The 15,771-nt window shown below is 34.8% G+C and overlaps 1 protein-coding gene across 6 annotated transcripts in view; it reads right to left on the reverse strand.

The window, feature by feature from the left end:
• Positions 1–15,771, reverse strand: part of LOC106517428 (potassium voltage-gated channel subfamily C member 1) — a gene marked incomplete at its 5' end in the record, with an annotated part of 48,801 nt that overhangs the window by 8,424 nt on the left and 24,606 nt on the right. Inside the window, 1 exon segment of one of the 6 annotated variants that reach the window (XM_014008269.1) lies at positions 9,727–9,767. In XM_014008269.1, the coding sequence (XP_013863723.1) occupies positions 9,733–9,767 (35 nt within the window). 6 annotated transcript variants of the gene reach the window in all.

The raw sequence follows: 15,771 nt of genomic DNA on the forward strand, positions 1-15,771 counted from the left end.
AGTTACTCCGGGTGTAAGGGGTACCAGGCCCATCRATACGAGCTGTTAGGTCCCTGCATGACCAGTGCCAGAGCTTGGTCCACATTGCCGGCAGTAAGTCAGGCTCATTTCCAGTGAAAATTGGACTCCCCCAAGGTTGCCCTTTGTTCATAACTTTTATGGACAGAATTTCTAGGTGCAGCCAAGGTGTTGAGGGGATCCATTTTGGTGACCTTAGGATCACATTTCTGCTTTTTGCAGATGATCTAGTTCCATTGGCTTCATGGTCTTCAGCTCTCACTAGAGCAGTTTGCAGCCGAGTATGAAGTGGCTAGGATGAGGATCAGTGCCCCCAAATCCATGGTCTTGACCCAGAAAAGGGTAGAGTTCCTCCTCCGGGTCAGGGAAGAGGTCCTGCCCCAAGTGGAAGTGTTTAAGAATCTTGGGGTCTTGTTCATGAATGACAGAAGAATGGAGTGGTAATCAGTAGAAGGATTTGTGCTGTGTCTGCAGTGATGGGGGAGCTGTACTGATCTGTCGTGGTAAAGCGAGAGCTGAGCCAGAAGGCAAAGCTTTCAATTTACCTGGACGCCTCCCTGGTGGGGTATTCTGGGCACAGCCCACTGGGAGGAGACCCAGAGGAAGACCTAGGACACACTGGAGGGACTGTGTTTCTTGGCTGGCCTAGGAACGCCTTGGGATTCCTCCAGATGAGCTGGCCCAAGTGGCTGGGGAGAGGTAAGTCTGGGTCTCTGCCTAGGCTGCTGCCTCTGCAACTCAACCCCAGATAAGTGGAATAAGATGGATGGATGAATGGATGGATGGATGGATGGATGGATGGATGGATGGATGGATGGATGGATGGATGGATGGATGGATGGATGGATGGATGGNATGGATGGATGGATGGATGGATGGATGGATGGATGGATGGATGGATGGATGGATGGATGGATGGATGGATGGATGGATGGATGGATGGATGGATGGATCCTTAGTTATCATCAGAGTCTACAAAGACCTTAGTGAGGCACAACTTTGCCTAGTTCTCTCTTTTTCTTCATTAATTGTCTCAGACTGTGCCAGGTATTTATTATGGCTGAAACAATGTGTTTTGTATCACAAGATAGCCAAGGGTTATAACATAAAACTGATTAAATGTGATAAAATATAAAAACTATGAATAATATATGGTCCTTTATAACTGTTAAACAGAACTAGGAGAGACATTGTGGCTTTGTTCTTTTGTAGCATCACATTTTCTTTTTTGCTTCAAAAATGTATACATTTTCAACAAAAAGAGTCAGTCAATTGTAAGTTAAAGCATCCTCAAAACACAACATCTAAATTGCAGTCAATTCATGACTATATAAGTTGAGCTTAAAATGTTTAATTAAGCTTTAAACTCTCAGAAAAGTGACGGTACAAAGTAAAAATGTCTTTTCATGTTCAGATGAACACGTGTGAATTCATAAACACAATGTTAACTTGCATTCTACTCATTGGGTTTTCACAAATGTGCATTTTTTTTCTTCAAATTAAACTTTAAAAAACATGTAACAGTAAAAGTTCATTGGCATTATACATTAAATTGAAATAAAAACACAGAATCAATTAAGAAACAATCATGTTTTTTCTTATGTTTTCAGACAACATTTAAATATTGTGAATTTTTTCCCATCAAAATATTTTAATGAAACTATAAATGATTTCACAATTTTGAATTCAAACTACAAAACCTAAATTCTTACAGTTACTGCATCATAAAAAAGACAATTTACTTCCAGACAATCGTAAATTTAAACATATAAGTGGTTTCATCTAAAAGCTGCATATCTAAAATTTGTTGGAAGCACATAGATTAAAAAAAATGAACTTATGACATTAATTCTAAAGTCCTGACTCTAAGGATAGTTCTTTATTTTCAACTGGAAAACTTCATCCTTGGTTTGTTTTATAACATCAGTCTCATATTTTTTAAAAAGTGGCTTAAAATGAAACATGACAAATGGTTCATGCCGTAATTTTTTTGTACAAGTGAAACAGCCAAACCATCTGCTACTTCTGCGCACATTTTTTAGGGTAAAAATATATCTGCATATTTATATGTTTTGTGCACAGCATGTTTTCCAGCATTAAATAAATATTGCATGTTTATTGCATATGTGAATGTGACTTCTTTTCTTTTTCTTTTTTTTTTCTTTTTTTGCTCTTCTGTTAACACAAGTACGGAAAAGATTAAAATCTTGAAATGAACTTGACTAAAATGGATGCATTGTTTCAATGGTTTAGTAAGAATAAATCAACATATTTTTGATTTGATCATTTTCATCAACATTTAAAACAAAAGTAAAGAAGTGATGGGACAAATAAAACAAACAATTATGAAGTGAAACAGACAAAGCTGAAGAGACGTATTTGGTTTGACGATCTTGCACTCTATCTGTTCAAATGTTCGAAAGTAATTGTTATTTAATGCCAACATGCACATTTTAAAGGTTAGTAATTAGTACTGATTGTTAGTAAAGTGCTTGTATCTGTTTTAACTTTATATACTAATTACACAGTCCTCCTGAACAGATGTGGTATATTTGTTGGACATTTTTTAAAGTAACTTCTGATTAGCTTTCTAAATACATTGCATTTGGATTTCCTTTAAAAAAACAGTCATGTTTTATGAGACTGTTCTGGTTAGGATTTATTTTAAGTGGTCCATTCAGTCATTTAGTGTCATCAGACAGATAATATATGTCAGTGTGAAAAGCAACTGACAGCTTAAACACCCATTTAAAAATACAAGTGGTATGTGGTTAACTAGGCAATACTAGTGATATAAATAAAAACTGTTTAAATCTTCTGTAATATGGTTCTGTGGAACGCTTATAAAGAATTAATATCTTACCTGTCAAAGACAATTGTTTGAACGACCTTCGATTAGAAACTGGCCTGGGACTAAAGTAGATTATTACCATCTTAAGCAACTTGAATCTAAAATATTTCACAGCAGTGGATGCAAATGCTATTTTTTAAACATACACAGCGTCAGTTTTGTAAGATTCAGTCATTCCAGCTTGAATTACCTCAGTCCATAAAAGTACTTGAGATGAGAACTTGGAAGCCATGAAAACATATATACCACTGTGAAAATATTTACACTGGAGTTGTTTAAGATAGCACCAAACCTCTTTAGTTTAAGCCCCATTCTGACTAGCCATTAGCTTGTCAGTCTGGTCAAAATTAAACTCTGTGTCTCCAAGACAAAGTCATTTAAAGAGCTTTATCTTTAAAGAGTTGACATGTTTAAGTTTAAAGGATCTGTTCCTCAATACCAATATGAACTAAAACAAAATTACTGACATGAACTCTACAACTTATAATTTTGATATTTACAGATTATCCTCACAGCTCAATAAAGCATTTTTAAACAATACACTTCATACATTCAAAATAGTTATGAAAAAGTAAATATAACAACTAATGATTTATTTTAGCAGCTGCATGATAAAGTCTTTTATCTTCTCCTATGACTGAATGGACATTTCTCTACTTGCTGCAATGTATCAATTGCATATATGGGATTGTATCAGCAATGAACTAAACAAAAATATTTAATTTTATTCTGTATGCTACAGTTTCTGGCTTTATTTTTACTCTGGACATCATTTAGTTTAACAACTCAAACTAACCACAGATAGTTCTACGATGACTTGATGATAATACCGTGGTCTAAAAAATTACCATTTTTCAAATTATGTACTGCCTTGTACATTGTTAATCACAAGCAATATATCAGTTATTTAATCTAATCTATGAATGGAATTTGTTTTTCTTTGGCTAAATGAGCCTATGCATTTTGATTTGTGGTCATTTCTACGAAGGCAGAAACGAGCTCATGTTTGGTACGTAACACACAAAAATGGATGTCTATCTACAAATTGAAGTTCTAAAAATGTAGACACGCTTTTTTTTTTTCTATAACCTCTGGCACTATTTGATTTACTAACCAATTCCTATATTTAATTTTTTATTCATTATGTTTTGCTTTGGAAGCTACATTTTGCACTTTGCCCCATCTGGCAACCCTAATTCATGCACAACAAACTGTTAAATTCACAACACTACAAGTCGTTCTACATTCAAATACTTTTTTTAACATTATTGCTTTTTGTTCGCACGGTTTCTTCGTGTAATCAGGCCATAACTGATAAACGACACTTTAAAAAAAATTCTCCAAACACGTGCATCCATTCTGCTACAAAATGGACGGGATAGGGGAACGACAGCGGCGCAGTTGTCCCGGGGTCTCATAGGTCTCGAATGGTGGACTAGTAATAGGAGCAAGTCGTAGCGCTGACCCCGTCACTCCGGATATGTTATTGAGACTACGAGATTTCTCATAGCCCGTCGCTTTTAACAAATAATTTGGACAAGCAATCATGTTTGGACGTATGCAAAAAAGAAACAAAAAAAAGGAGGAGCAAAAAGAAAAGAAAGAAGATGGATGTTTAAAATGTAATGGAAAACAAATGATTCATTATGATGAGGTTTTGTTATGAGGGTCACACAGTTTGGAAACATGAATATGATGTTTAGGGTGTTTATAAGAGGAAATCAAGCACATAAGTGAAAAGTACAAACAAAAATCAAATCAAATAGATATAAAGGACACATAAAAACAGACAGAGACAAGACAGACAAGACAAGACAAAACAAGAAAATGCGAGTTATGATTTGTCTTCTTTTTTTTTCCAAAAACATAAAGCAAAAGACTTTTTGATAACAATAAACGTCACACTAATTAAAGGCTTGTTGCGTAAATCACCCAACATTTTCAGACGTGATGTTCAATCTTAGAGTGCTTTAGGCAACTTTTAGGCCAAAAGTACACAACTGGACACAAACAGCAACATCTATAAAAAAATATAGTGTCAGAGTTGACCACGTGAAGTTTTCAAAGACTTAATACAAAGCTCTAAAAAATGAATGTGGATTAGCTTGTTTTTTTAAGAACCCATTAGATTTTATCTCTATTCAACTGTAAACTTCACGAGGCCAACACTGCAAAAACTGTCCATCTTACCAAGTTTTAAAATCTTATATCCAGACAAAAAGTCTTTTTGATCTTGTTTTGAGACTGATTTACTACACAAGAACTGATTGTGTAAGAATAATAACCTTATTTTCAGAATTTGTAAGATTATTTGTCTTGTTTGCCTGAGAAATTGACTCAAATTAGTAAGTAAAACAATGGAGTAAGAAAATTTTACTTGGTAAGATTCTTGAAATAAGAAAAATTTAGTCAAATCAAGTATTTCAGGAATCTTACCAAGTACAATTTTCTTACTCCATTGGCAGAAGTTTTTGACTTAATTTGAGTCTGATTTTCAGGCAAACAAGACAAATAATCTTACACATTCTGAAAACTAGATTATTGTTCTTACACAATCAGTTCTTGTTTAGTAAATCAGTCTCAAAATGAGATCAAAAAGACATTTTGGCTGGATATAAGATTTTAAAACTTGGTTAGGTGGACATTTTTTGCAGTGTAACATGAAAATTCTCTGTCGGCAAAATTTTAAAACCTACCCTCCGGTAAAATCATAGCCCTAATCAGATCAGTTTATTCTTTACCTACAGTGGGAAGTGACACAGGAATTAAAACGAGGACTTGTTACTAAATCCAGCTGCGCAAGTGAATTTTAATTCTAGTTTTAATTCTAGCACCACTAAGGGTGAGTTGATCTCTAGGCACAGTGTTTGTGTCCTTTCCCGCTGTATTTTAGATGGGAAACATGCAGATGTTGAGTTCTCCAGTGTTGGCAGAGTGTTGTTGCATCAGGTAAAATCAAATACACCAAAGATATGTAGTTATCTACCACTTCTCTGCTAACTGTAATGGGTGGAGCTTTATTTTCATACAGGACTGAAATTTTAATGAGGTAAAAATAGTAATYGACATATTTTTAAAAACCTCCAACCATCACATGAGCACAAATGGACAACAACAAACACTACAACATGACGCCCCTTGTGTCTTCCTGCTCAAAAACAAACAAAATAAAAATAAAAACATAAGAGCAATGTTGCTCTGGATATTGCATCATTTATACCGACCATAAGTAAAAGTTTTAGTTTTTTGTTGGTTTTGTTTTTGCTTTTATTTTTACTCAGGCACATTAGCTGGATGGTAACTCAGTGACATACTGTTGATGCATTTTTACTGATCCTTCAAGGCTTCACATCCCACAGTGGTTTCAGGGGTGTTTCCTGCCAAAACTGTGGTGTTGCTTCATTCTCAAGTTCATATACTAGTGAAATTCCTCGAGGCAAATTTGCCTGCTTGCATCGTCTTATAACCACATAAAGTTTTGCTGCAGGAACAATGGGGGGGTGGGGGGCGGGGCAACATGGCTTAAAAAAACCTGGCTGTTTTTATGGTTGAGATTTGCTTGGCAAGGTAAACAACTAACATTACTACAGCAGTAGATGAAGGTTTTTTTTACAAGTTGATTAGATTCATCAAAATCATCTAACCAATAGTAAAATAGTTAAATGATATATTAAATTGTTAACCATTCCAATTTTATCWGGTAAAATGCTAGATTTGTTGCTCATGTTTTTCACATAGACAAAATACAGATTTGTAATTTATGTCAGCCTTACAGTTTACTCTACGATACACACAGCTGCATTAAATAAAAAAAATACGATAAACATGGGGAGGGACTTTTTTTTATAAAAATTCTAATACATAACTAATCTTAACCATGAGCTATTGGCCAAGCTCCTTGTGTTTCTGGTGAAATTYAAACCTTAAATTGAACTTTTTACCAAGCAACACCTGCAAATTAGTCTGTTTTTATTTTTCAAAATTAACTAGAAGCATGCAGAATTTAGTTATATTCACTTGAAAATGACCTCATAGCAATGCCCCTGCAGCTTGCATAAGTTCTTTGTTGAGTTGATACAATGCTACAGTCTATGCTAATGTGTTTATTAACCAACTGCTTTATCTATGAGCAGTTTTTCATAGTGTTGTGGTACTCGAAACCAGTCTTGGTCTTAAAAGGTGTAAATAAAATGGCTCAGTCTGTTATATATTTTTTTTAAATTTAGTTTAAAATTATAAAAACTGAACAGCCTACAGTATTTTTACAGTCTTTATTTTACAGTTAAAATAAATGTTTATCAAATAAAGTCTAATGTTACAACTTATCGTGAATCCCTTTAAGACCAGTTTTTGATTTCTACTTGATTTTGTCTCGGTCTCGGAYATTGAGGACCCTGAATTCTATTTCAAGGCCAGTAAAGAYCACAACTGTGGAAATATCACTAAATTGCCAGAATAATGTCCAATTTCTTTGTTAACATCCTTGCTTTCACTAGATGGAAAGCATAATGATTCAAATCGAAGCCTGACTCATTGCTGTCACCCATCCCTACTCCCTTTCATATGCACGCAGCACTCCAAGTTGTTCATTCTGCAGTATCGTCACTTAAGGAAGCACAAAGAAAGGTAAGCTATGTGTAAGTGATGTTACCAAAGATAGCTAACTAATTTTAGCAATTTGCCTCTGTAGAAAATTTTTTTACTCTGCCCTCACACAAAGAAATTTAGTCAATATTAGCTTTACACATAAGTTAGCTACCGTGTACAGTATTCTGTATGTTTTAGGGCACTAGTTTTTATTTTTGTAGTTTTTTTTTGTTGTTGTTGTTGCTGTTGTTGTTGTTATTGTTGTTGTTGTTTTGTTTTGTTTTGTTTTGTTTTGTTTTGTTTTTTCTGGTCTTGGTCTTGACTTAGTCATGAACCTCCCTTGGTTTTGGTCTCAACTTGATCCAGTCCCCAAAAGTCTTGGTCTTGTCTCTGTCTCAGTACACTGTGGTCCTTTGATAAACAGAGATTAACGTCTAAATGTGACACAACCAATGTAGCAATTCTTCTAAATATGTGAAAGTGTAAATATAAAGCTGTTTTGTTTTGTTTTGTTTTGTTTTGTTTTGTTTTGTTTTGTTTTGTTTCAAAGTTACCATGATTTCTTTGTGGTAAGCCAAAAACAATCTGAAGCATGTCAAATGTAGATACTCCACCTTGCTGGTGTGACTGAAATTACTGAAATATGTTGTTTCATACGACAAATGTCTAAACAGACTTTACCACAAAACTGTATYTATGTTTACTTTACAAATACATTCCTTAACACGTATACCATTTTTTCCTATATTGTTTTAACTAAATGATTAATAGGGACAAAAATGTAACAGTAGTAAGCTAAAACAAGCAGACAGCCRCAAAGTAATCCAAACTGCAGCTGTCCCAGACAAAGTAAAAATRCTTGTTTCTGCAGCTACCCTGCCATGTTTCTTCTGCACTGATTCCAGGTTAACAAATAATATGAGCTAAAAATAAATAAATAACCTCGACTCTGTCACGTCTTGCCACTTTTAAACAATGTTCTTTTCTTAGAAAATGTTGCTTTTTGGGGGTACAGCATTTGTTCTGCGGTTTCACTTGCAGTCATCATCTGGGTCGAAATGTTCACAGCGAACAGAAATGCAAGGCTCAGCAAGTGGCCAAAAGTGTTTTTAGTCATTTGTGTTGCAACTACAGCTGCTGCACTACTGTTTGAGCATGTCTCAGTCCCCCGAAGGTGGACGGGGAGACTTTGTCAAGTGAGGTGCTTCACTCTGCTTATAATACCCTTAGATCATAAAAAAAAAATAATGTAAATCGCTTTGCCAGGTCTATATTTTGTCCCTTTTTTTTTTTTTTTTACAAATGAACACTAACTCAAGTTGTTTCTCTGGTATTACACACACCTCTATCTATCTTGGACCAATCCTATCTGTTAAGGTTGTCACACATTTGTAATATTGTAACAGAGTTTGGAAGACCAATTTATCCACTTATTTAAGAATAATAACTTGTAAAATTTGTCTATAGTTACGTCCTGATGCATCTCATTAATCCAGGTAAAAAAAGGTAAATCCTCTAGACAGGTTCTTCTTTAATGAAACGTTTCACCTCTCCTCCAAGAGATTTCTTCAGTCTGAGGAATTTCAGGTGAACTCAGCCTTATAAGCAAGATGTCAGCCTAACAAGAGATCATTTGTTAGGCTGATGGTCCTCTTTTGCAAGTAAACAACTGTTTTGATGGTCATCGTTAAACCTGTTTGTCCATCACATGGAGGCAGTGCTAATAAGGCTGAGTTCACCTGAAACTCCTCAGACTGAAGAAGTCTCTTGGAGGAGAGATAAAACGTTTCATTAAAGAAGAACCCATCCAGAAGACCTACTTGTTTATCTATTTGGATTGTCTATAGTTACCATCATTATTAGCTGTGTCTTAATAAATAAACCTCTTATTGGTACTTTAAATCAGGAGGATCACTTTTCAAACATGAGAAAAATAAATGTTCTCATCTGCTGATTTAAGGAACGGTGAAGATGATGAACAATGASGATGAGTGTTGACTTTCTGAGTGATTTTAGTTGCTTTTTGCTGATTCAAAAAAACCCATTCAAATGAAAGAACATGTCTCAGCCACTGCAGGTTTTTGTCAAAGTCTGCCCTCATATCCCGTAGACTATCTACTGTCTTTACGACAACATCCTCATCATCGAGGTGCTCTGAGATGTTCTGTCAGTGGGGAGACGTTGAGTCTCGCCGTCAGTTGGCTCAGTGATGACATAATTTCTGCCTAAAGTCACACTTAATTTACACTAGGGAGGGTGCGTGTACCTACCTAGAGTCAGGCTTTAGTTACACTTTCACTGCAGTGGCGGCCTGGGGATGGGATGAAGAATGAGTGTTAATCACAGGAAGAGAAGATTTCGAGGAGGGAGGACACAGAGGAACAGAAAAAGGAGCAGCAAATATTGTGGCCAGACTGTTTACCAAGGAAATGTAAAAAGACATGACTCGTGTTTGTATAGTAAATGTTTATACTGTATATTTTTTTAAAAAACTGCTTCTCCTATGTCCTACAATTTCATGTCTGTCTTGGCTGTGGATGCTCAGGAAGTGCTGACTGCTCTGATTCTGCTGTAAGAATGGCGACATACTTTATCATTCTTACATGAAATCAATTGCCAGTTAAAGATGGCATGATCTCCTGTTACCCATAATTAAATGTATTGATCATAACCAAACCAAAGCTACAGTGTGCACATCCAGTACATACAGTGGCTGCCATGTCTTCTGGACAAATAAGGTGAGATGCATCGTGTCCCTGTGCCTCTTGTTAACTGTATGTAGATCACAGAGACCTGTAGTGTCAGCTGTCATATTTTACCACTAAAGTTCACTTCACCTGTCTGTTGTACAAATATTTGAACATTTAGTGTATTAGGTAGTTTAAGTTGGAAGGTAAAAATCTGGCTCAGACAGAATATTTGCAGAGTTTTGGGATGAGATAAAGTAAAACACAGAGTTAAACACAATAAAACATGTACAACAATGTAAAGATACACTCCGCATGAAGCTTAATGAAAAAAGAATAAACAGGTACATTTAGCTTTAAATCATTATATTTTAGAGGGTTTTTTTTGGGTGGGGGGGCTGTTGTATTAAGATGATGTAAACTAAAACTTACATTTGTAAGTAAACCAACATGCTAATGGAGAAAATAGTTGTGGAATGAAATATGAATAAACAGAAACTTTTTTTAAAACAAGGATCACTTTATAAATAAAAAGTAAATATAGATATAAATATATCTCATATAAATTTATAAATAGAGAGTAAAAATGGTAATTATAATAAACCAATATTATTTGTATTCTTACAAAAAAAATCTAAAATTTTATTTGGTTAAAGTTGTTAGTTTTTTTATCAATTACATGCTTTAAATTAAGACCTTACTAGAGTATAATTTTGTGTCATTCCATTGTTCTGTAACTATTCTTTTCTTTATTCATCCAAATCATAAAGAAAACTGATTAAAAAAATAGAAATCACAGGAAGAACACAGGGGAAGTCAAAGCACTAAACAACACTGACACTGTTGTACAAAGCTACAATACATCAAACAAAAAAGACAACAACCACAGATAACATCAAAGTATAATCATTTCAAATTAACATAAACTACACAATAAATCAATAAAAAACACAATAAAACAAAAAATAACAAAATCACTCCACAAAAACATGTGATTAAAAACACATCAGGTTAGGACCAAAGATAAAGCATAAAAATAGCAACAACACAATAAAAAAAGTTGTTCACATGTTAGTAGAGAAAGTGGAGGAGGTAGGAGATAAAAAGTAAACTTAGGTCTATGAAGAAGGTCTGAGGGAGTGAAGAGTCAAAGTAGGAGAAACTGTTCACCCTTTGTGAGCCATGCATAGAGCGCTGAGTGCATTAGAGGTCAAATAACCAATAATTTTAAAAAATGGACACAGAAAAGCCAAGAAAATAACTTTAACAAAGACATCAGAGGCTAAAGAAATCACAAATGAAGCACACGAGTTCTGGATACACAAATCCCTCTTTAAAAACAACAGGAAGTGCAGTGAACTGATACAGATTCTGTTAATGTCAAAGTCCTAAAGCCCAGGTTTAAATGAGCCGATCATTGTATGTACAGTTCCTACAGTGATGTGCAAAAGTTTTAAATCACCCCTCCTTTTGTTATCCTATGATAGTCTGACTTTCTTGTAATGGTAATTTTTTATCAGTCTTAATCAGACTTCCGACATTTTTTATTTTGAAGGACTATTTTTGTTTTACTTTTTAATGGTATTTTTTTAAGCCACTTGACATAAAAAAGCTCCAAAAGTCAAAGGATATTGTGTTCACACAACAGAAAATTCAGCAATAAAACTATTTTAAACTGGATCATTAGGCATTTTGTTATCAGCAGCTTGTCACAAAGATGCAATTGATTCTTTAACAAAACCTTCAAAAAGAAACACACAATGTGACTTGTAAAATATTACTTCATTACCAACAAGGTGATTTCCAAAAAAACTTTTTGCTGAAGATGATGCATAAAGTATATAATCAGCTGAAGGATGAAGCATCTCTGATTCAAGTTTGTGCTTTTTTAATTGACTTTATAGAAGACATATCATGCTTTTAAACTTTTCTTTTTCACGATTAAATTGTTCAGTTGGGGTCTATATACTGTAAAATGGAACTGCAATGCTTTGGTCCAAAATTCTCATTATTGTAACTTTACCAGCCCCTCTTTCACCCCTTTTCTGAGGTGTCTAAAAGCAGCTCGCTTTGAGGCTGTCTCTTTAAATCCAAATGAAGCGTTTCACATCCCGTCGCCCTCAGCTTCCAGAGTGGTTYATTTTAGTTTGATAGCGGAAATACGACTATAGTGACGCAGAAACATTTTCCTTACAAATTAATTAAAATGCCAACAATAGAAGAATTGTCCATCCAGCCTTACATGTCGGAGTTTAACCCGGAGTGAGAGGAGAATGAAGATGGCAAAATTGTTGTAGGTAGGTCCGGACGTTATTAGAAGTTCCATTGCAAATTCTGTGACATAATGATTCACAAAGAACCATAGAAAATAGAGAAAACTGGACGGGCTGCAAAAATAGGACCCATAAAGACATCTACATAGGACTGGGAGAAACTAAAATCAACTTTTCTGCACTCCTAGTGACTCCAAGTACTCAACAAAATGTATTCAAAGGCTAAAAATGAGGATTTTGCATGGTATGTCCCCTTTAAGACATGACTTGGCATGATGTAATGTAGATTTTTTTTTAGACCAGACATGTTTTAGTTTGTACTACACTTGAAAAACTTAAAGGAATCCATGATTAGTTGTAACATTAGACTTTATTTGATAAACATATATTTTAACTGTAAAATAAAGACTGTAAAAATACTGTAGGCTGTTTAGTTATTATAATTTTTAAACTAAAAGTTTCAAAATATATTACACGGACGGGGTCATTTTATTTACACGCAAAGCATTCTGGGTAAATGATAACATGGATAGGTCCTCGGTGTGAGGCTGCTAGCGAGCTATATCCACCCTGAAGGTTAATCTTGGACAATATCTGATGATCGACTCTTTTAAATGAAACCAGAGAGCGTTGACAGAGAGGAGAAGGTAGAAATGACTCAGCCTGTAACTGAAAATATGGATGGAGGACAACAGAGCTGCTTCATGGAAGAAGAACCTCAGCTTAGCCTGTTAGCTTTAGCGTTAGCTTCAAAGCTATCACCATATATATGTATTAGCTCAGTGCTACACATTCTCCTCTCATCACTGAGGTCCTCCATCCACATGACAGAGAGGGGAACACAAAAATGACTCAGCCTGCAACTGAAAATATGGATGGAGGACCTCAGTTTAGCTTGTTAGTCTGTCGCGCTAGCGCTGAGCTAATACATATATGGCAAAATAGCGTTGGCACTAGCGCAAAGGCTAACAGGCTAAGCTGAGGTTCATATTCCGTAAAGCAGCTCTGTTGTCCTCCATCCACATTTTTAATTGTAGATGAGTCATTTCTACCTTCTCCTCTCTGTCAACACTCTGGTTTCATTTTAAAGTGTCAATCATCAGATATTGTCCAAGATTAACTTTCAGCTTGGATACACACACAGATGACCTATCCTTGTCATCTTTTACCCAGAATGCGTTGCGTGTAAATAAAATGGCCCCGTCCATGTTCAAATATGTTTACAAAACTAAACAGCCTAAAGTATTTTTACAGTCTTTATTTTGCAGTTAAAATAAAAGTTTATCAAATAAAGTCTAATGTTACAACTAATCATGGATCCCTTTAAAGAAGAAATATTRATCAGGACCACTTAAAAAGATCACACAAAAGGATGTCTCCTTGGAAGAAAAGTGGATGGAAAAAAAATTAAGAAGTTATTTAAAACTTTTGCACGTTATATGTTGCCACTGTTAAATGTTTCACACCTTTGACAGATTACTGTTAAAGATTCAAAGACACTGACTTTGTATTAACAAGTAGAGAATCTGATTTTAGACCCAGCATAAACAAATCAGATTTCTTGTTTTCTTTCTAGAGCACAAGATTCAAGAATTTAAAGGAAACAAAGACCATTACAGAGCCACAGACTAAAGGTACAAATTAAAGGGTACAATTTGTCTTTAAGTTGCCTTAAGCAGCATCCTAAAGACCCCAGTAATTATTTTCTTCAATGCACTCCTGATTGTCTTTAAAGGTTTTTTTTTTTTTTTAGTATCACTTAATTTGCAGTTTGCACATTTAAAACTGTAGCAACGTTAGCGACCTTTGGGTGAAAAAAGCTTGGATAGCTTGCTTACCTTAGTCTGCAAGAAGAGACTTTTTAGTCAAACCTGTCATAGCATTTGTCTGTTCGGTCAGTAAGTGCGCTAAGTGTTTCAGTCGCCAAGTGCAGTTTATACTTTTACTGATTTCTGTCCAGGTCTCAAGCATCAAAGGTCCAGAGCTCTGGAATACACTAGGCACTGAAATCACAGCTACGTGGTCCAGGGAATAGTATTTCAGATCCATCACACGCTCATGAAAAGATATTTTGAAAAATTGGATTTTGCAAGTCTCTATCTATATGTTGTCGACTTTGCATGAAAATACATGTTTTCAGCGTGCAACAATTCTAGAAATACTACCCCTTGACTCAGATGACTCCACTAACCCCAGTAACCTTAGGCCTTAGGACAGTGTAATGTGAGTAACGATACTAATTACGTTTAGTTTAAACTGGCTTGTCTGCATGTACAAGTTCAGTACCATTTACCATTTACCATTTACCATGTATGTTGTAACGAGGCAGAGTTTGGCGGAAAGTTTATGAACAGTTTTACTCTCTCACCTGCTGTAGGTAGCCTTTTAAACAACTTCAGTTTTAAGATGTAGAGTTTATTTCTAATTGGTCTAATGAGCTAATGGCTAGTGCAAGTGGATTTCTGCCACCTTAAATCAAACTCCAATCCCAAAAATTTCATAGCAGCTCTGACAAAAATTATTTTGTAAACCTTTACATCACCATCACTTTTGTATTGAATTATTCTAGGAGTAATAATAAAATATACTTACCAGAAGTGACACAGGCTGCACCACAAGTACTGCAGCTAGTTGTTAATTACACTTTCAATTCAATCAAAATATTCTTAAATAATAGTGTACTTCAAAATTGATGGCAATGTAAATATTTACAAAACAGTAATTTGCTTGTATTTCTAAGAAATGTTTGAAATTGTAGTTGTTTAAAATGGATGCAACCACTTTGAACTTAGCTAAGCTTAGAGTTTCATTCTGAACAAAGTGATGAGCTAACAACTCACTGCAAAAAATGTCCACCTAACGAAGTTTTAAAGTCTTATATCCAGCCAAAAAGTCTTTTTGATCTTGTTTTGAGACTGATTTACTAAACAAGAACTGATTGTGTAAGAATAATAATCTTGTTTTCAGAATGTGTAAGATTATTTGTCTTGTTAGCCTAAAAATATCACTCAAATTAAGTAAAAAAAAAATCCTGCCAATGGAGTAAGAAATTTTTAATTTGTACGATTCTTGAAATACTTGATTTGACTCAGTTTTTTCTTATTTCAAATAAAAATTTCTCACTCCAGTGGAAGAAATTTTTGACTTAATTTGAGTCAAATTTTCAGGTTAACAAGATACAGTATATAATCTAACACATTCTGAAAACAAGATTATTATTCTTACACAATCAGTTCTTGTTTAGTAAATCAGTCTCAAAACAAGATGAAAAAGACTTTTTGGCTGGATAGAAGACTTTAAAACTTGGTAAGATGGACAGTTTTTGCAGTGTAGGTTAGGAGAAGAGGTATATGAT

The sequence above is a fragment of the Austrofundulus limnaeus genome, unplaced genomic scaffold, assembly GCF_001266775.1.
Source record: "Austrofundulus limnaeus strain Quisiro unplaced genomic scaffold, Austrofundulus_limnaeus-1.0 Scaffold48, whole genome shotgun sequence".
Lineage (NCBI taxonomy): Eukaryota > Metazoa > Chordata > Actinopteri > Cyprinodontiformes > Rivulidae > Austrofundulus > Austrofundulus limnaeus.